This window comes from Trachemys scripta, chromosome 2 (genome assembly GCF_013100865.1).
Source record: "Trachemys scripta elegans isolate TJP31775 chromosome 2, CAS_Tse_1.0, whole genome shotgun sequence".
NCBI classification, from domain to species: Eukaryota; Metazoa; Chordata; order Testudines; family Emydidae; genus Trachemys; species Trachemys scripta.
This window is the reverse complement of record NC_048299.1, coordinates 32,932,040-32,951,645: the sequence shown is the minus strand read 5'-3', so window position 1 is coordinate 32,951,645 and position 19,606 is coordinate 32,932,040. Positions and strand designations below refer to the sequence as shown.

Genomic DNA, 19,606 nt, shown 5'->3' with positions numbered 1-19,606 from the left:
TGTGCAAAAATCATGAGTCAGGCCTCAAAGAATCACAAGATTGGCTTATAAATCATGGGATGAGTTTGACTTCTGACTCCTTGGCCTTTAGGGCACACTCTGCCCATGCTTTCAAGCTTTTCTCTGCAATCACGAGAACTAGAAACTTAATTTTTAAAGTAAAAACTGAGAATCTCCTCTGATCACATGAATCCAGGAGTGGGGGCTTTAATAAAAGCCCCAGATTTCACATTGGCCTAACTAGGGCTGCAGGGTTCTCAGTGTCAGAAGATACACTTGAAGGAGAATTGCAATGGTGCAAGCAGCCATAACCCCCTCTTTTCCCTTGACCAGTGCAGGCCCTAGAATTGGTGTTTGGGCAGGGCAAGATTAGCCAGGGTATCAAAGTATGTAATGGATTTCATATACAGCATCCTCCAGTGGAAGTATAGCATCCTGGCCACAGAGACACAGGTTTGCCCTGATGAAACCCTCAGGCTGGTCACCAGTGAAAAACTGTCACTTATTACCCTTGGGCTGAATCCACCTTTGTGTCCAGTGGCCTATTCTGGGGGGGAGGGGGCAATTAACAATGTTTGGGCCTTGCTTCATCATTCTAAATGGATTGGGCCTCTGTTTGCCCTCCTATTAAACATTCATATTGTGGTAGGCAACCAGGCCATGACCCCTTTGTGCTGGGTGCTACACAAATATATAGTAAATAACAGTACCTGCCCCAAAGAGCGCCTAGATTTTAGCTCTTGTTTTGCCTGCAGGAAGAGATCTATAAATCTCTCAGAGAGGGCCCTTTTTAGTTCAGGATGTTTGCACTACTCCTATAATTCCCTATCAGAATAACTCAGATGAGAATTTGTTTTATATTTAAAACATTTGTTTTGTAGCCAAACCAAACCATTAATATCAGGCTGTGCTTCATTAGTTAACAAAGTGATATTTAAGTAAGAGAGCCTATTTTACTTAATGAAGTTAATGGTTATTTTAAGAAGATATTTGTCTCCTGTGTATTTTTTTTTAATTTCAAACCACTCAGCTGCATAATTTTTTGACTAGCTGTGGAATAATCTAGGTGCAGAAAAATGTGTATTTTTAATCTGAGACAATATTTTTTCTTTTGTCTTTTAATTCAACAATCATTTAAAAATAATTTTAAATTAACATTTTCATGCAAAATACATATACTCGTAAAAGGATTTCAGCTGCCTTCACTCACTGAGGTACTGGAGGTGCTTGGGCGTGCAGGACATTGGGGCCCAGATCCACAAAGATATTTCTATGCCTACACTGCAATCCACAAAACTTCTGCTAATCCCTTTAGGCACCTAAATTTTCTTGGTGTCTAAATTATCAAGGTAAAAATTCCCTAGGCAACTATGTTCCTGCCTCTGGACATGCACACTGCTGCCTTACTCTAGGCATATGGATGCCCATCTCCCACCTAACCCCCAGAGTGATCCATGAACTGGAGAAAGATAGGTTGGTGATCGTGTATCTTGTGTGTGGGGCACAATCTGGTGGGCGTGCTCAGAGGCTGCCTATAGGATCAGGTCCCGTTCAAAATTGAGGAGGAGAAAGGGGACGGGGTGCCTACTCTATAACTTTTACCCACATACACCTCCTTCTCTTCCATTTTGTGTGGAGTGAGACAGGTGTCTAACTCATTCTCACAAAAAATGACTTAGGCACCTAAGCAACCTGACTCTAAGAAGGGGTTCCCACCTATTGATCACTAGCAGAGAGAGGTGCCTCCCTGCAGCCTGGACTTTGGTATCTGTCTCCATGAGAGAGGCAGAGCTTAGGATATACCCCTCTCCGTGGCATATCCCACTGGCTATCTTAGGCAGCTCCCTGCCTAGCCTGCTAAGGAGCCCATTCTAATGTGTCTGGCTCTCCCCATCCATTGTAAAGGATGCCTAGATGTTTAACTCAGGGTTTGCGGATCACAGTGTTCCTGTGATTTTTCTAGGTGCCAAAAATCTAGGCTTGGTCTGTTTTTGGTGAAAATAGTCAATGACTTTCAAAGTGGGGATGGGTTACCAGCATCTCTTAAATAAACAATTGTTAGGCCCACACCCAAGATGTCCTAGTCTCTAAGGTGCCACGAGGACTCCTCCTTGTTTTTGCTGATACAGACTAACACAGCTACCACTCTGAAACCTATCATGATATAGATAATCTCTTCAATTATCATCTTGTCTCTAACCTTCCCATCTGTAGTTAGTGAGCAGCTCTGGACATTTTTGGAGTCTTCAGTTTTCCAAGACTCCTCTCCCTGACATTTATTATAGAATTTGTTATAAAAATAGATGATCAAAATGGTCCTCAAAATTGGGATTTCAGTAAATGTAAAAAGGCAGTAATTGGCTTTGATTTTTAAAAAAGCGCCAAAAAAATTGAAAATAAAAAGGCTGTTTTGAACCCTGTGAAATGGAAACAACTTTGAAATTTAAACAAAAATGTTGCAAATTTTAAAAAATATTGTTTATCTGCTCTACTTGTGTTCAGTCCTTTTGAATCTCTCCAGAGCTATTTGTGCCTTTGTCACTCCAGGCTGGATTATTACAATGCAGGGGCTACACTTGATGACCATGCAGAAACATCAACTGGAGCAGAAAGCGGCTGGGGTTTCTTTCAGGGAATCTGTACTCCATAATCTGCACAAGCTTCCAGTTCATTTCCCAGTGCAATTGAAGGTGTTGGGTTTGATATATAAATCCCATTATGGTTTGAATCCAAGTTAATTTAGAGACCACCTCTGTCCTCTCAATCTCTCCTGACAGAGAGATCCTTTTAGGTGCTCAGTCTAATAGCCCCTAGATTTAATGCCATGGAGTTTATAAAAGGGAATCTCAGTGAAGGGCTCTCAACTCTTTAACTCACTCCCCAGGCTTTCTGACAGAGCCCAAGTTTATTGATCTCTAAGGCACACTTTAATGTTCACTTATTTGCAATGGCTTGCCTGGGTCAAGGAGATATATTTTGGAGTGGAGATTTTTTGGATCCTTTTGATGATAGACCTGGCTGAATCTTTTAATGGTCATTGTGCACATTAATTATTTTGTTAATTACCAAATGTCTTTCAGTGTTGTCCAGGCAATTGGAGAAGTTTGATAAACACATTCTATACATTAAAATAATAAATGCAAATATGTCTCCACTAGGAACTGGACTGAGGCCACTAACTCAAATCACATATGATCCCAAAGAGCTGTTAGATGGAAACAACTTTTCATCACCCCTGATCCAGGCTAGATGCAAAAGGCTCTGTATCCTATTAACAATTTCCTGACCCAACCAGCCCCTTAAATGTGATTACACAGATCACACATCCAAGACCTTCAACAGGGGTTAGGGAGCTTTCTTGAGTTACTAAAGAAAATATCTGGCAGAGCCTAAATGTTTCAAAAAAATCTGTGCATTCAATGGGTAACTCTGGAACTGGGTTATGCTCGATTATTTATTATGGCAAATGATACTTGTGATCAGAAGAACAATTGTCTATAGCATAGACAAGCTAGCTGATAGTTTTCCTGAAGGATATTTGCTTGGGTATAGAGAGATGAGTATTGTTTCCTGTAATAGACACCAAAAGGGGAGGAATTTGTTGAGTTATGCTGAACGCGTGGATGGGGAAAAAAAATTATCCAGAGAGATAAGTGTACTCTTTGTATTTAATTTTTAACACAATAGTGTATCTTCTGCTGCCTAGATGCAATTTCTTATTTATTTATTTGCTTATTTATAGATTTTTTTGTGGTACCCAGCAGTGTGGTATTTGAATGCCACACAAATAATTAATCCTCACAAGCCCTCCCTTTAGGTAGGGCAGTATTATCTCAATTTTACACATGTGGAAATTGCAGCACAGAGATAAAGGGTATGTCTACACTTGGAGCTGGGGGTGTGATTCCCAGCTAGAGGAGACACACTCACTCCCATTGAGCTAGCTCCCTAACCATGGAATGTAGCTGGGAAAGCAGGATGGGCCAGTTGCCCCAAGTACATGCCCATCAGTCATGTGGGCACAAACTCAGGGCAGCTGACCCATCCCACAGCTCATGCTGCCATGCCTACATTCTATTTTTAGTGTGCTAGTTTTATCAGAGTTAATGCAAAAATGTCTCCTTAGTCGGGAATCATACCCCCATCTCCTAGAGTAGACCCACCCTAAATAACTTGTCCAGAGTCACACAAGACATCTGTGGCAGAGCTATGATTAGAGTTTGGGACAGGGACCCTTGTTCTGTGTGTGTGTGCAGTGCCCAGCACTAGGAATCCAGTCCCTGACTGGGGCCTCAAGGTGCTTCCACAATATAAACAAATATAATAATTAACAATTATAATCTTAATTTGGTGATTTAATCACAAGAGCATCCATCCCCTCTCTTCACCATTCTAGTGATGCTCATGTTAGAAGTCTCTAAGAAAGACTGGATAGTGTAAACCTAATATTTCTTCTTCGTTAAAAAGAATATTTATTTTATGTCTTTAACCTCATTACTTTTGCTATGTCTGTATATAATAAATAATCCAGATGCTATAAAATGGTGTTCTCTAATGCAGAGCATGCTGTGTGCATGCTAACTAAGAGAATGTCACCCCTCTATCTCTTAGGAACTTCTAATGTACCTAGGTAATGATCAGAAGTTTTGAAGAAAGTACAGAGCATTTAAAATAAAGAAAAGCTTCCTAAACTATATTTCTATACTCATCCATAAACTGCATTGAGAGTCAGAGAAGGGTGATTTGGAAGAAAACCGACTGTGACATCCAAAGGAATGGCGCAGCAAATATGATCCCACTGTGCCCCGAAGAGATCAGGGCAGGGCCTGAGGTACAGTGAGATCATATGTGCTGCCTGTACAGTCTTAAATATGGCCTAACTTCTGAGTGCTTCATTCGGCCACCTAAATACATTTAACACAAATGTATGTTTTGCATGTTATATATTTATTTTCCTCCTCGTCCTGTTTTTGTTGCTTTATTATTTATTGCAGGTTGTTGTCTCCCATTTTGTACATTGTATTTGCTATTCTTCTTTCCCTTGTAAAATATCAATGTTATTAAAGTATGCTATAAAATAATACAGCATGCATAATATGGCCAAAGTAATATTGCTGTGGCAAGCTTCACTTTAGGAGCTTTCCGAATTTGTTTGAATGCTTAATCTTACAACATTAACACTAGTGGTAGCATTTTTTTGCATTTATTACGTTTTAATTTTAATTTATTTTAACTTTAGCTTATTTAGGATACAATCTGCCATGAACCTCCTAAAAACACTGTTTTCATTGAACTGATCCCACATACAGCTTTGAGCAATACTGTACATTGCTGCAGAAATAATGTTTATTTAAACCTGTGTTACAGCAGCACCCAGAAGTCCCAACCAAATCAGGGCCCCATTATGTTATGCACTGTGCAAACATGTAGAAAGAGACAGTCCCTGCCCTGAAGAGTTATAGTCTAAACAGACAAGACAGACAAAGGATGGGAGGGGAGACAGCAGCACAGAGAGACAAAGTGACACCCAAGGTCATGCAGCCGGTCAATGATACATTTCCTTTCCCCTAAACTCATTTTAATCCCTTCCTGCTGATTTTCTTCTTTCCCCGTCCCAGCATGCTTTGCTATCTTTCCTCTTTGCTCCTCCAACACACACACACACACACACACACACACACACACACACACTTCTCCATAAAACATTTAGGATGAGAGTTTCAAAGCTGCTCAAGGGATCTGGATGCTTGGGGTATCAGCGAAGCCAAAGTTTGGGAGGGGTGGGAGGAGAGAGGAGTTGACTTTAGCCAATTTTCAGGAAGTGTCAATATGTCAAAGAGGTTAGTTTCACCTACTGCTGACTTAGGGTCAGAGTAGGGCCATTAAATGGACCCATGCTACCCCAGAGTGGGAGTCAGAGAGAGATGACGTGGAAGAAAACCGATTGTGATCATCCAAAGGAACCGTGCAGCACTGTAGGCTCTGCCTGGTCTCTCTGGGATGTATGTACTAAATTTCACAATGGGTGTAGTGGTAATAGCCAAAAATTTGGCAGATCCAGGTGCTAAGCCAGTTTTTGCAGCTTTTTCTGAGCAAAATCTGTTGCTTCCAGATTTTTTTTTTTTTTTTTTGGATGGCATGGCAAAAGTAATGCTTGTTCTATGGGCTAGTGGTACAATTTTGAAGTATGTGATCAAAGAAAGTTTGTCTGGATCCACATGGCAGCTGAGTTTTTGGGACACCTTTGCACTGGGGCGCATCAGGATCTAGATTTTTAAAGTGCAACAGAGGCAATGAAGCTTGTTCTTTTTTTATGGCAGTAGAATCTGGGAAGGTAGTAGTGAAAAAAATGGCAGGATCCAGCAGAAATCGCATGCCAGATCTGGGTATTTGTGGTGCTGCCGCACCAAGATATGTCAGGGTCAGGATGATTTTTTTTTTTTTGGCACAATGGAAGTATTTGCACTTCTTCTCTGTTTAGGCATTAGAATTTGGGGGCCAGCGAGTAAAACTGGCAGGAGCCCGTTCTGGGTGCTGCACCTGGGGCTTTGCTGTGTTGTTTCCAGGGGATGCAGAAAACTGCAGGTGTTTGAGGTGCAATGGGAACACTTACGCGTGTTCTCTATTTTGACAGTACAGTCTGGGGGCTTGGATTGCTACAGAGCTCAGCACGAGCCCGGTGGAGCCAGTTTTCACCTAGATCCATTTTCTGATAAAGCCAGCGCCTGCCGCTCACCCAGAGAGAGGAGCTGATCCGCTGCTGCTATTAGTGCAAAGCTCCTATCGTGGCAACCGGCCCTGCTGGCCTCACATGCACACCGCTCTGCGGCCAGCCAGAGCCCTCCTGTACCTAGGAGCTGCCCGTGGACTGCAGGGAGCAGCTATATAGGGCGCAAGCCCCTTGCCAAGCTGTTGAGCGACTCATTATCCCCAGGCGGCGGAGAGGGGGGAGCAGGGGAGCCCCCCGGCTTTGCTTGGGATTGCAGGAGATTAGTGGGGCAGTTTGCTCATCCCCCGGGCGGAACTGCTGCTGTGTGCTGGGGGCCCGGAGCAGACTGGTGAAGCCCAGGAAGGGGCCCTGGTCTGGGGCAGCGTAGAGCCCCACACAGGGAAGCTGCGCGCAGAGCAAAGCAACTGGGAAACCCGACACTAGTTTCACTCCTCTAGTAACCCCAGGCCCCGGGGTCTTTGCATGAGAGCTGCTGCATGGGCAGGGGCTGCCCGAGCAAGAGAGGAGGTAGCAGGAGCCCGCCCCCCACCCTAGCTGTTGCCCAGGTGCAGGAATCCAGTGGGTAGGTCAATGCATGCAGCTGCTGCCGAGTCTCCTGCCGGTCCCTGCTCTCCCACAGGTGAGTGACCCTCATTGTTTGCTTGCTAGGTAGTGAGTAGCAGCAAGGGGCTCAGTCGCTCCTGGCAAAACAAGCAAGCCCCAGCCTGCTGGGTATGGAGTGAGGCTGTTCAGGGGAGCTCCCTAGAGGGGAAGATGCTCGAGGAGTGTAAACCGTCCCGAAGAACACAGGGCAAGGGGGGAAGCAAAAGCTGCTTCCATACAGCGAGTGCCCAGGAGTGGGCTGGAGCTCGCCCCCTTGTTTAATAAACGCCTGTTAAGAGGATAAAGTAGTACAATGGCTCCTGGTGTTTGTCATTTATAATCAGCATAAATGACGTTACATAAACTACCTAGCCAACAAACGCACCTTAGGTAATGCCTCTGCTCACGTTAAAAGGATAAATCTTCTTTGAACTGAAGTTGCCTGTAAAACAGTTTTGGCTTCGATATGATTGTTGCTGTATACACAGAATGCACCTTTGCACAATGCAGGGAAGAGTGAAAAAGCAGAGAGGAAAAAAGCCTTGTTAAATGACGTTTAAAAGCGTTTTACGTCTGGTGCGAGAAGTTTTCCGGTTAACTGATAATAGCAATGGAATTGACCCTGCAAATAGTACAGCAAATGACTTGTTTACAGACCTTGACTTTGCCTTAAATCGTTAACTCCTCAGTCATTAACTGCTGGTAATCTGCAATGTCAAAGGGATTGTTTCCTGAACTTTTTATCATCAGAACCCTGTATGATGTGTTCTATTCCCTTTGTCACTGTGGTGTTGTTGGAAATGAACTTATGGAGGGGAAAAAAGTAGAAAATATTTGGAGGGGGAAAAAATGTCCAAAGGGCTTGCAAATTATTTTGATCCAAAAGAGACTGAAACTCTTTTTTGCATGGCCACGTATGCGAATTAAGACAAGCAGTGTGTTAGTGGAACTATTAATTTTAAATGTAAATCTGGAACTTTGAGATTGTATTTTATTTTCCAGTTGCTTCCTCTACATGCCATGTAGATGTTTACATCGTGATTTCTTTATATATTGATCACTAGCACATTTTCTTGTTGCCTTTAATGTCTTCCTGATTTTGCTGTCTAATGATTTCAAGCTTTGCTAGAGGTGGCTGATAAAGCTAACCAATTCTTCTTGAATCATTGGTGCTTGTCAAAAGTTTTGAGAAATAGACAAATGGATGTGGTTATTCATACCATATTGATTTTTGACATTATAAACATTTATTGATTTTTAAAAAAGTCAGCCTGTGGAACTCTTTGCCTGAGGATGTTGTGAACACCAAGACTATAATAGGGTTCAAAAAAGAACTAGATACATTCAAGGAGGGATAGGTCCGTCAATGGTTATTAGCCAGGATGGGCAGGGAAGGTATCCCTAGTCTCTGTTTGCCAGAAGCTGGGAATGGATGACAAGGGATGGATCACTTGATGATTACCTGTTCTGTTCATTTCTTCTGAAGTGCCTGGCATTGGCATTGTCCACTGTCAGAAAACAGAATACTGGGCTGGATGGACCTTTGGTCTGACCCATTACGGCCATTCTTATGTAAAATTAAGCAATGCTTTAGCTCTGAAAGCCTTGAAAAATTTCTCTTATCACTTGCAATACTTTTGTGTTGGGAGCCACACAATGAAAAGGATAGGATTCAGTTCATTGATTATTTAATGTCACCTCATTGCGTCTAGATGCACAAGGTCCAAATAAATTTGGTAACATCACCATTCCAGCCTTCCATTATTATCCATAGTTTCATGGGTTTATGCCCTGGCATAAACATTCTCTGTAGCATGACCGTTGGCATAGAAGTCTTAAGATCACTTTATTTTACAAGTACAAAAAAAATGATTTTTTTTTACTTTGGTTTTGTTTTTCCTGTACTCTTCATGTGACTAAAAATGGGAATTATGTATTAATTTAGGGCCTGCTGTAGCAGTAGTTGACATCAGACTGTCCACTGTGCAGCCCCATGCATGAGGTTAGATTAGTGGATATGCATGCTCACAGACCTTGCCACCTCTGACCCCCATTACTTTGGAATCCCCCTCCATGATCCTATCATGGAGGTGCATGAATATGTGTAGGCTGCCTGCATGGCCTATAGTCTATCCCTTAGTGTGCAATACAACCATTCTGGGTGGGAGGGAAATGGGGGACAAGATGGAACCTTTCATGACAGTGCCTTTAGGGATGAAGATCAGTTGCCCTTTGGGAATGCTCAGGAAATAAATGGAGCCACTCAAGAGCAGCCCTGACCACTTCTGCTACAGTCAACAAGCAAGTCTTCTTTTCATGAAGGTAGCAGAGACAATGTCAGCCAGGACACCCAGTCTGTATCCATCAGTAGGAGAAGATCAGTACCAATGTCACCAGTGTGGTTTCTGAACCATATGCAGGACCCTGACAAGGAAGTCCTGGAGACCAGAAGCATCTAGTTAAGCATTTCTCAAATGCGGGCACCAGGGGCTTTTCTTGTGGCCACAGCCTCCTAGGTTGTGATGGGGGAGGGGGACAAAGCAGCTGCCCTTCCCCAGGGCCACCAGCAGGGGCTAGTCCTTGCTCCCTTCTGGAGCCACAAAGACCGTAGGAGCAGGCAACAAGTGTGAGTTCCCCACCTTCCTAGGAGTGGTGGTGCTCGGGCTTCCACCCTGGGGTGGTGGGTGGCAGGTTCTGGCCATGTGGTGGTGATCTCTGTGACCCAGTCGCAGGGCTTCAGGCTCCAGCCCCAGACTCATCCCCCCATCACCCCTGGCCCTCCCCTCCTCCCTCCCCATCTAGGGCTTAATTTGTCCCCCCAGCTTGCCTGGGCTGAGTAAGTCTGCTGTGAAAAGTAGCAGATTTACTAGCTAGCACACCTTTTTATTTATTTATTTATTTAAAAATCAACCAAATAAAGCAAAACATGCAAAGCACCCTGTGTTTCTATTTTATTTAGGTCCAGTTAAAGAATAGAGACAACTGTACATTATTTTTATTATTGAGTCTGGAAAAAAAAACCCTACTAAATACATTACAATGATTTGGACATGAATATGTGCATATTTATTTTTTCCTAAAATTAATTATTTTAGGAAAAATTGTGAGAGCGGCCACCAGCAAGAGTTCATGGCCACACTCCTGAAGTCACCAAAAAAATTGTTGTGAGAACCCCCTCTAGTTACTCTGTGAATTGTCTTGCAACCGCCTTATCTATATATTAACCAAAAATGGAAGGTTGCCCACTGGATGACATCTAGCATTGCCAGCATCAGACATTGGTTTCTTGAGTAAAGATCACACAACAGCTTCCTTTAAGGAATCAAGCACCATGCCTTCCATAAGGGAAGCCTGGGCAATCTCCTTCAGCAGTGGACCCAGTTCAGTTAATTTGGTTTGGTCTCCCATAACTTTTGAATTATGGCCATGGAATATGTTGCCTTTTAATGAGAGAAAATTAAATAGAAAAAAATTACCTAACCATGTGCCATCTTCCTTTGTGTTTCATTGCCGTATTACATTGGGTTGGGCTACCCTTGTTGCTGGCCCCTGCAAGGTTGAACTGTTGGTATCATGGCAATCTCTGTGGATGGTTCCTGGCTCTTCAAAGCATCATTGGTCAAAGCCCAAGTCTGGCAACTCATCCATCTGACTTGCTATCTTCTTGATTTTTGGAATGTTACTTGGGATTATTTATTTGGCAGCTTCCCAAGCTCTAGCTTTTTTCTGACATTAGTATTTTATTTTTATTCATGCAAGCAAATGGTAATCTAGTGGATTAAACATAGGATTGCGTTCTGGGAACTGTTAATTTTTTACTCCTGATTTGCTATGTGACTTTGGGCAAATCACTAATCTTCTCTGGAGCTCAATTTCCTCATCTGTACAATAGAGATAAAGGGGTGATATTCTCACAACCAATCTCATGAGTTATTCCCTCCCCTGGAACCCAGTAGCTGATGTATTTAGATGTTGGTCTAGTCAAAGGACATTTAAAAAAGTGAATAAAGATGATTTAAAGGATCATTATGGCTAAAAATATCTTCTTCAAAGGCAAACTATCTGAAATTAAGTCTAATACTTTGGGCTCAGTTGTGCCCCCAGGTATACCTTGCTCATGCCTGATGACAGCAGTAACATCTCAGATAAGTAAACAAGAAGTTCCTGTATCCCATGAATGCCTTTGAAGGTAGAAGGAAATAAATTTCAGGATGAGGTCTTCTCAGTTCTCTATAGACCTAGTACAATATATGGGCCACTTGCTTGGCCAAAATGACACAATGATAATGTCCTTTAAATGAACGGCAATCAAAGCTTTTATTTTTCCATATCAACTTCTACATATTTTCTTTGAAAGTTGCTTGTCAACAACAAAGATATTGTTACCCAGGGTTTTGCTGAACCCAAAGCGGTTGGTACCTTTACTCTTTGCGAGGTGGTGGCAGGACATAAATCAATGGGGATATGGCCCATCCAGTCAAGAGATAGTTGATGGAAACAGGCAAACCAAAAGTGCTTTCACTCAAAGCCAGAGGTGAAAGTAAGCCAGTACGCCATGCCAGACTTGACCGGCTTCTGCGGCGGTGATTTAAAGGGCCCGGTGCTCCGGCCGCTGCGGGGAGCCCCAGGCCCTTTAAATCCCCGCTGGAGCTCTGGAAGCCGGGCTCAGGTGGGGATTTAAAGGGCCCGGAGCTCCGGCCGCTGCGGGAAGCTCTGAGCCCTTTAATTTGCCCCTGAGCCCCAGGGCTTCCCGACACTTCTGCAGCTGGTAGCTCTGGGGTGATTTAAAGGCATCTTCTGGTTGAGGCCATGCCCCCCGCTCAGGACTCCGGCATACCAGTAAATCCTTTAAGTTACTTTCACCCCTGCTCAAAGCGTCTACTCTATTTAGTTCCTAGCACTTACATGTGTCTGCAACAGGTTAGAAGAGCACCCCAAATTAACTCAGGATTCATATTTGCCCAAGATCTTGAGGAGGTCTCGAATGGATCTCTATAGATGTCCAGTGGCCAGCCTTCTCTTTGCAGGGGAACTTGAGAGGTGTTCAAGTGTGTGTGGGTTTTTTTTTTTTTTCTTTTAAATGATCAAGCTAAGTGTGGCGTTTTCTAGCTTGTCCAGCAGGGAATTTTCCATCAGTTAACCAGCTATATTTCACAAAGCACTAGTTAACTATTGCCATACTTTCCATCTTGCAAAACTGCATGCTTTGGCAAAAAGCTTAAATCAGGAAGGCACAGGATCATGTTTACTCCTCGTGCTCACTCACTTCCCCCATCCCCTCCTGGTCTATTAGTTGTGCTAAGGCTTCAGAAAGAGCCTTTCTTGCTGCTTTCAGCAATGGGCATAACAATTGTTTTTCCAGCTGTGGGCAGTGGTCTAGGCATGTTACTGGGTTCTGACCTATCAGAAATTTCCCCCTCCTACAACATCATCTTCATTTCTATGGAAAAACTTGAATGGGGATATGGAGATCCCTGTGAATTTGAAAGGGAGCAGGATTGGGAACACTCATTCAGTACGTGCTGGACCAGATCCTGTGCTGGTATAAATCAGTGTAGCTCCATCAAACGATTGTCTGCTGATTTACACCAGCTAGGGGTAGCAATCCATAATCATGGCTGAAACAATCCAATTTATATTTTATTGGAGAATTGAGTTATTTGGGCATTTGTCCCAAAGTGCTAGCTATTAGCTTGATGGATGTCACACTGGAGCTCCATATGCTCCTGACTTCTCTAAGCCCTGGTCTGTGCTACAGAGTTAGGTTGATGTAAGGCAGCTTACGTCGACCTAACTCTGTAAGCATTTACACTAAAATGTAGCTCTCACTGATGTAACTTGCCCACTGCACCAACTTAACTCCACCACTGGGAAGGGTATAGTGATTAAGTTGATGTAGTTCGGTTGACAGTGTCATTGTAGATGCTGCCTTGCTTGCATCGACTGTTGCTGCCTTTCAGAAGCTGTCCCACAATGCCCCACACTGACCGTTAAATAAGAGCAAGCATTCCTGACGAGGACACACATCGTCAACACAAGGAGCATAGTGTGAACATGCAAATGCAATTTAAGTACTGCAGTGGTTGTACGTAGACATAACTTAGGTCAACTTAATTTTGTAGGTAGACTTGTCCTAAGAAGCACTTACATTTACAGTAAATTTCCTTATAAATGCTTGTCAGAACAAGCACAAACCAGGGGCAGTAAGAGGAGTTAAGGAGCTTGTCTTGGTGGTTTTATTAGTTATATTGTGGTAGTGCTTAGAGGGCCCAATCTGGCTTCCACCTCCCATTATGCTAGGCACTCTACACATATGTCATCTTGCCCCAAAGAGTTTACAAGCCAAACATTCAACAAGAGGCAGCAGGTAGAGAAAAGCTGCTGTGGAGAGGACAGTGACACGTTTGTGTTTGGTATGAGCCGCAGTCACAGCATAGCCCCTGCCAAGTGGTTTGCAGGCATCACAAAGGTAGTGCGTTTTAAGGAGGTATTCGCAGGGGTGACATGGGAGAAAGGGCGAAGGTGCCTGAGGGAAAACTGGACTAGTGGGTGTTGTAGGCTAGCCTTGTTGGCAGAGTAGAAGTAGGGGGTCAGCAGCTGTTAGTGTATGAGAGTGGCAGCTAGGGTGATGCTAAGTTGTGGCGGTGCCTTAATGGTAAAGACAAGTTACTTGTTTTTGCAGTCGGTGAAGGTGCGAAAGTGAAGAGCCAGGAAGATAATCTTAGTGGCAGCACTTTTAATTTAATTTGAAGGTAGCAACATTGCATTTGTCAAGGCCAGAAAGGAGAAGGTTATAGTAGTCAAGAGACAAGAAGATGAGCCTGGACTGGAGTGTTTTATCTGCACGGACTGAATTTCCAGGGGTTATTTTGAGGGTGGGGAAGGAGCTGGTATCCATTATGAACTCCCACGGTGTAAAGCGATTAAAAGTCACTGAATGCTTGAACAAGGGTTTTTATTTTTATATTTGATACTGAAAGTATCAGATGAAAATCTGTCCTTTATGTGCAGTCAGGGGCGCTGGAACAATTTTTATAGTAAGAGTGCTGAGAACCATTGAACCAAACTGTAAACCCTGTATATAATGGAAACCACTTCAAGTCGGGGTGCAGTAGCACCCAGCATCTATGTGTGCAGTACACTGGAAAAATCAGCAGAATAGTAAATGTGATCACAATTTAGAATCTCTGTCACACTTGCCAGCTAGGTTACTCGCAGGCTGTCATTCATTCTAGCTTGACATACTTTATAGCTTTGCTGTGGGCTTTCTTTATAGTAATGTTACAATCTATGGACCTAAGTTTCTATTAGAGATAAACATATTTCATTGAGCTGTCATGATGTAACCCAGGGATCGGGAACCTTTGGCATGTGGCCCATCACAGAAATCTGCTGGCAGGCTGGGATGGTTTGTTTACCTGCAGTGTCTGCAGGTTCGGCCAATCGCAGCTCCCATGGGCCGCGATTTGCCACTCCAGGCCAATGGGGGCTGCAGGAAGGGCGGCCAGCACATCCCTCGGCCCGCACCGCTTTCCGCAGCCCCCACTGGCCTGGAACGGCAAACCGCAGCCCATGGGAGCTGCGATCGGCCAAACCTGTGGACGCTGCAGGTAAACAAACCATCGCGGCCCATCAGTGGATTTCTCTGACAGGCCGTGTGCCAAAGGTTACTGATCCCTGATGTAACCTGTGGCCTGTTCTCCATCCCTCACCACAGTGTGTGATGGGTCTCTCTCACCTGCCAGGCAATCCTAATTTATCACTTATACCATAACGTGGTAGCCTTCTGCTAGTCTCAATCCCTAGAGGCAAATATGGATGAATCAGTTAATTCCAGCTGCATTTTATTAATGGCTAGGAAATTTAATTTAGCCATTTGGGATGGCACTTCCATACACATGCTTTTTCCTATAAGATTTCATTTGCCCCCTTGCCTTATCAAAGAAGGATGGCTTTTTGGTTAAGGTACTGGGCTGGGAGTCAGGAGATCTGGTGTGATGGGTTGGATCACAGAAACCCCCTTGGGGCTGCCAACTGATGTGCCAAGACTACTTTTGCCCCTGCTTTCCTTGCCAGCTTGGGACTCCAGCACCCTGTCTTGTTGAGCCAGACACGCCCGTCTGCTCCAACTCAGACCCAAGGTCTGAACCATATACCCCACAGCTGCAGACTTAACTAAAAGCAGCTTACAGAAGTGTTCCTGTCTATAACACTCAGATGCCCAACTCCCAATGGGGTCTAAACCCCAAATAAATTCATTTTACCCTGTATAAAGCTTTATACAGAGTAAACTCATAAATTGTTCACCCTCTAAAACACTGATAGAGAGAGATGCACAGCTGTTTGCCCCCCCTTGTATTAATACATACTCTGGGTTAATTAATAAGTAAAAAGTGATTTTATTAACTACAGAAAGTAGGATTTAAGTGGTTCCAAGTAGTAACAGACAGACCAAAGTGAATTACCAAGTAAAATAAAATAAAACACGCAAATCTAACCCTAATACGGTAATAAGAGTGATTACAGATAAAATCTCACCCTCAGAGATGTTTCAATAAGTTTCTTTCACAGACTGGATGCCTTCCTAGTCTGGGCACAATCCTTTCCCCTGGTACAGCCCTTGTTCCAGCTCAGGTGGTAGCTAGGAGATTTCTCATGATGGCTCCTCACTTTGTTCTGTTCCACCCACTTATATATCTTTGCATAAAGCGGGAATCCTTTGACCCTCTCTGGCTTCCCACCCCTGCTTCTCAATGGAAAAGCACCAGGTTAAAGATGGATTCCAGTTCAGGTGACATAATCACATGCCAGCACACAGGTATACAGGAAGACTTAGAAGTAAAACAGAGCCATCTGCAGTCGATTGTCCTGGTTGGTGGGAGCCATCAAGATTCCAAACCACCATTAATGGCCCACACTTCACATAATTACAATAGGCCCTTAATTATATTTCATATTTCTAGTTTGATACAAGAGTGATACATTTATACAAATAGGATGACCACACTCCGTAGATTATAAGCTTTGTAATGATACCTTACAAGAAACCTTTTGCATGAAGCATATTTCAGTTACATTATATTCAAACTCATTAGCATATTTTCATAAAATCATATAGAGTACACCGTCACATCTGGGTTCTAGGCTTGTCTCTGCCCCAGACTTCTAATGTGATGTTGGGCTTCACATCTCTGTACCTCAGTTCTCCCTCTTTAAAGTGGAGATAATGCCGCTCCCTTTCTCCCACCCTTTGTCTGTTCTGTCTAGTAAGCTCTCTGGGTCAGGAACTTTCTCTTGCTGTGTTTTGTACGGTGCTCAGAATGGGGCCCTGATCTGGGTTGGGGTCTCTATGCACTACTGTAATACTAACAATATTTTTGTGAGTGTAAGAGGGGTACCTTCCCCTTTAAGGGTCAGAAGGCCTTGTGCCTGTCAGGGTGTGGGATTTAAGAGGAGGAAGGTCCAGCAGTTGAGTGCTGGCTAGGGAGGAGAGCAGACAGACTGTTCCAATGAGAGGTAAATAGCTGGTGTTAAGCAGGGGATTTCTCATGACTGGCCGCCTCTTTCTTCTGCTCCACCCCCTTTTATCACTTTGGCACAAGGCGTGACTCTTTTTTGTCTCTCTGGGTCCCCACCCCTCCTTCTAAATGGAAAAGTACCAGATTTAAGATGGATTCCAGCATCATGTGATATGGTCATTTGTCCTGTGAGACCCCAGCCTCCATTCTTCCTGGGCTGGCCCACACGTACACAGGAAGGTTTACAAGTAAACAGAGCCATTTACGGTTCATTGATTCTGAAGCACCCTTAATGGCTTCTACTTAATATGTTTACAGGCGAGACTCATCTTATGCTGGGGTTCCGTTCCACGGTTAGCGCATAAAGGGAAAACCGCGTATAGTCAAAATTACATTGAGTTGAATGGCGGGCGGAATTGCCCGCACTACATGTACAGTATTAAAATTGTTTTTCTTTTTATTGTTTGTTTTGTTTTTGCCGACCGCGTAAAGCTGAAATCGCGCATGTTAAATACGCGCAAAATGCAACTGATCTGTACATTAGTAATACAAGTTTATATCTTATTCTTTTAACTCCAGACATAGAAATAATACATGCAAACAAATAGGATGAACACACTCAGTAGATTATAAACTTTGGAATGATACCTTACAATAAAGAATATTCCAGTTACATCACATTCACATTTATAAGCATAGTTTCATAAAGCATATGGAATGCAACATCACAGGGTCCTAAAAGTTGACAGTCTACTTTGAAGTTTTAACTTGGGCTGCATGGAACTATTGCATCATTCCTCAGTAAGATTTTGTCATTGTTCCCTTTAAAGCATTATCCATAATGGGCAAAGCCCATATCCATGGCTTTCATAGACCAATTCTCAGCAGGCATAACCTTTTCCCTCCACCCTCAGCTTAAATTCTGGCCCTGTTTTGAAATCAATGGAAAAACTCTTATTGACTTCAATGGGGCCAGGATCTCCCTCAAAAGTATGCAGTTCACCTTCTCCCCATTTCATACCATGTTGATCTTACCATCCATATTTAGCACAAATTCTTTTGTCCTTGTCCTTTTGAGTTCCATTGCTGAGATTATATGCACACTGTATGCAAGAGCAGTTCCAGACTGCAGTTACATGTGAGATTAGCACTGATATCTTAGTTTTATCACATTTATAAGCAATTAATAGCAACTGACTTCTTATATGAAATGAAAACTGAAATGAGGTTTTTTCTTTCCAGGAACCGATATCTGAGATGCTTCCATTAACTGGGAAAACAATAATATTTGATAGTTTTCCTGATCCTTCTGAAACATGGGAAATAATTGAGACTATTGGCAAAGGAACGTATGGCAAAGTTTTTAAAGTGTTGAACAAAAAAAATGGCAGCAAAGCAGCAGTCAAAATCTTGGACCCAGTTCACGTAAGCTACTTTAATATTAAATTGTTTTTTATTTAGTTGTAACTTACTATGTAACCTCATATGTTGGTTTGTCAGTTGTATTAGAAAAATAAAGTGGAAAATAACCATTATTTGTAAACATTTGACCAAGATGTTTTCTAGCTACATATATATTTTTAGGCCTGTCAAGCGATTAAAAATATTAATCAGGATTAATTGCACTGTTAAACAATAGAATACCAATTATTTAAATATTTTTGTTTTCTACATTTTCAAATATATTGATTTCAATTACAACACAGAACAAAGTGTCCAGGGTTCACTTCATATTTATTTTTTTATTACAAATAGATACTATAAAAACAAAACAAATAGTATTTTTCAATTCACCTCATACAAGTACAGTAATACAATCTCTTTATCATGAAAGTTGAACTTACAAATATAGAATTATGTACAAAAAATAACTGCATTCAAAAATAAAACAATGTAAAACTTTAGAGCCTACAAGTCCACTCAGTCCTACTTCTTGTTCAGTCAGTCACTCAGACAAACACATTTTTTACATTTGCAGGAAATAATGCTACCCACTTCTTGTTTACAATGTCACCTGAAAGCTAGAACAGGTGTTCACATGGGACTGTTGTAGCCGGCGTCGCAAGATATTTATTTGCCAGATTCATTGAAGCATGAAGGGACATGTGAATCTTTAACCACCATTCCAAAGGACATGCGTCCATGCTAATGGAGGATTCTGCTCAATAACGATCCAGAGCAGTGCAGACCCGATGCATGTTCACTTTCATTACCTGAATCAAATTCCACAAGGAGAAGGTTGATTTTCTTTTTTGGTGGTTCGGGATTTGTAGTTTCCACATTGGAATGTTGCTCTTTTAAGCCTTCTGAAAGCATGCTTCACACCTCATTCTTCTCAGATTTTGGAAGGCACCTCCGATTCTTAAACCTTGGGTTGAGTGCTGTAGCTATCTTTAGAAATCTTACATGGGTATCTTCTTTGCGTTTTGTCAAATCTGCAGTGAAAGTGTTCTTAAAATGAACAACATGTGCTGGGTCATCATCCGACATTGCTATAACATGAAATATATGGCAGAATGTGGTTAAAACAGAGTAGGCGACATACTATTCTCTCCCAAGGAGTTCAATCACAGATTTAATTAACACATTTTTTAACGAGCATCATCAGCATGGAAGCATGTCCTCTCTGGAATGATGGCCGAAGCACGTAGGGCATATGAATGTTTAGCATATGTGGCATATAAAAACCTTGCGATGCTGGCTTCAGAAGTGCCATGCAAACGCCTGTTCTCACTTTCAGGTGACATTGTAAATAAGAATTATGGCCTCTAAATAT

At 42.6% G+C, this 19,606-nt stretch overlaps 1 protein-coding gene across 1 annotated transcript in view; it reads left to right on the top strand.

The window, feature by feature from the left end:
- Window positions 1-19,606, top strand: part of MYO3A (myosin IIIA) — a 215,349-nt gene that overhangs the window by 10,619 nt on the left and 185,124 nt on the right. The window contains exon 2 of the mRNA XM_034760222.1: window positions 18,073-18,255. Coding sequence (XP_034616113.1) covers window positions 18,073-18,255 — 183 coding nt within the window. The remainder of the gene's footprint in view (window positions 1-18,072; window positions 18,256-19,606) is intronic.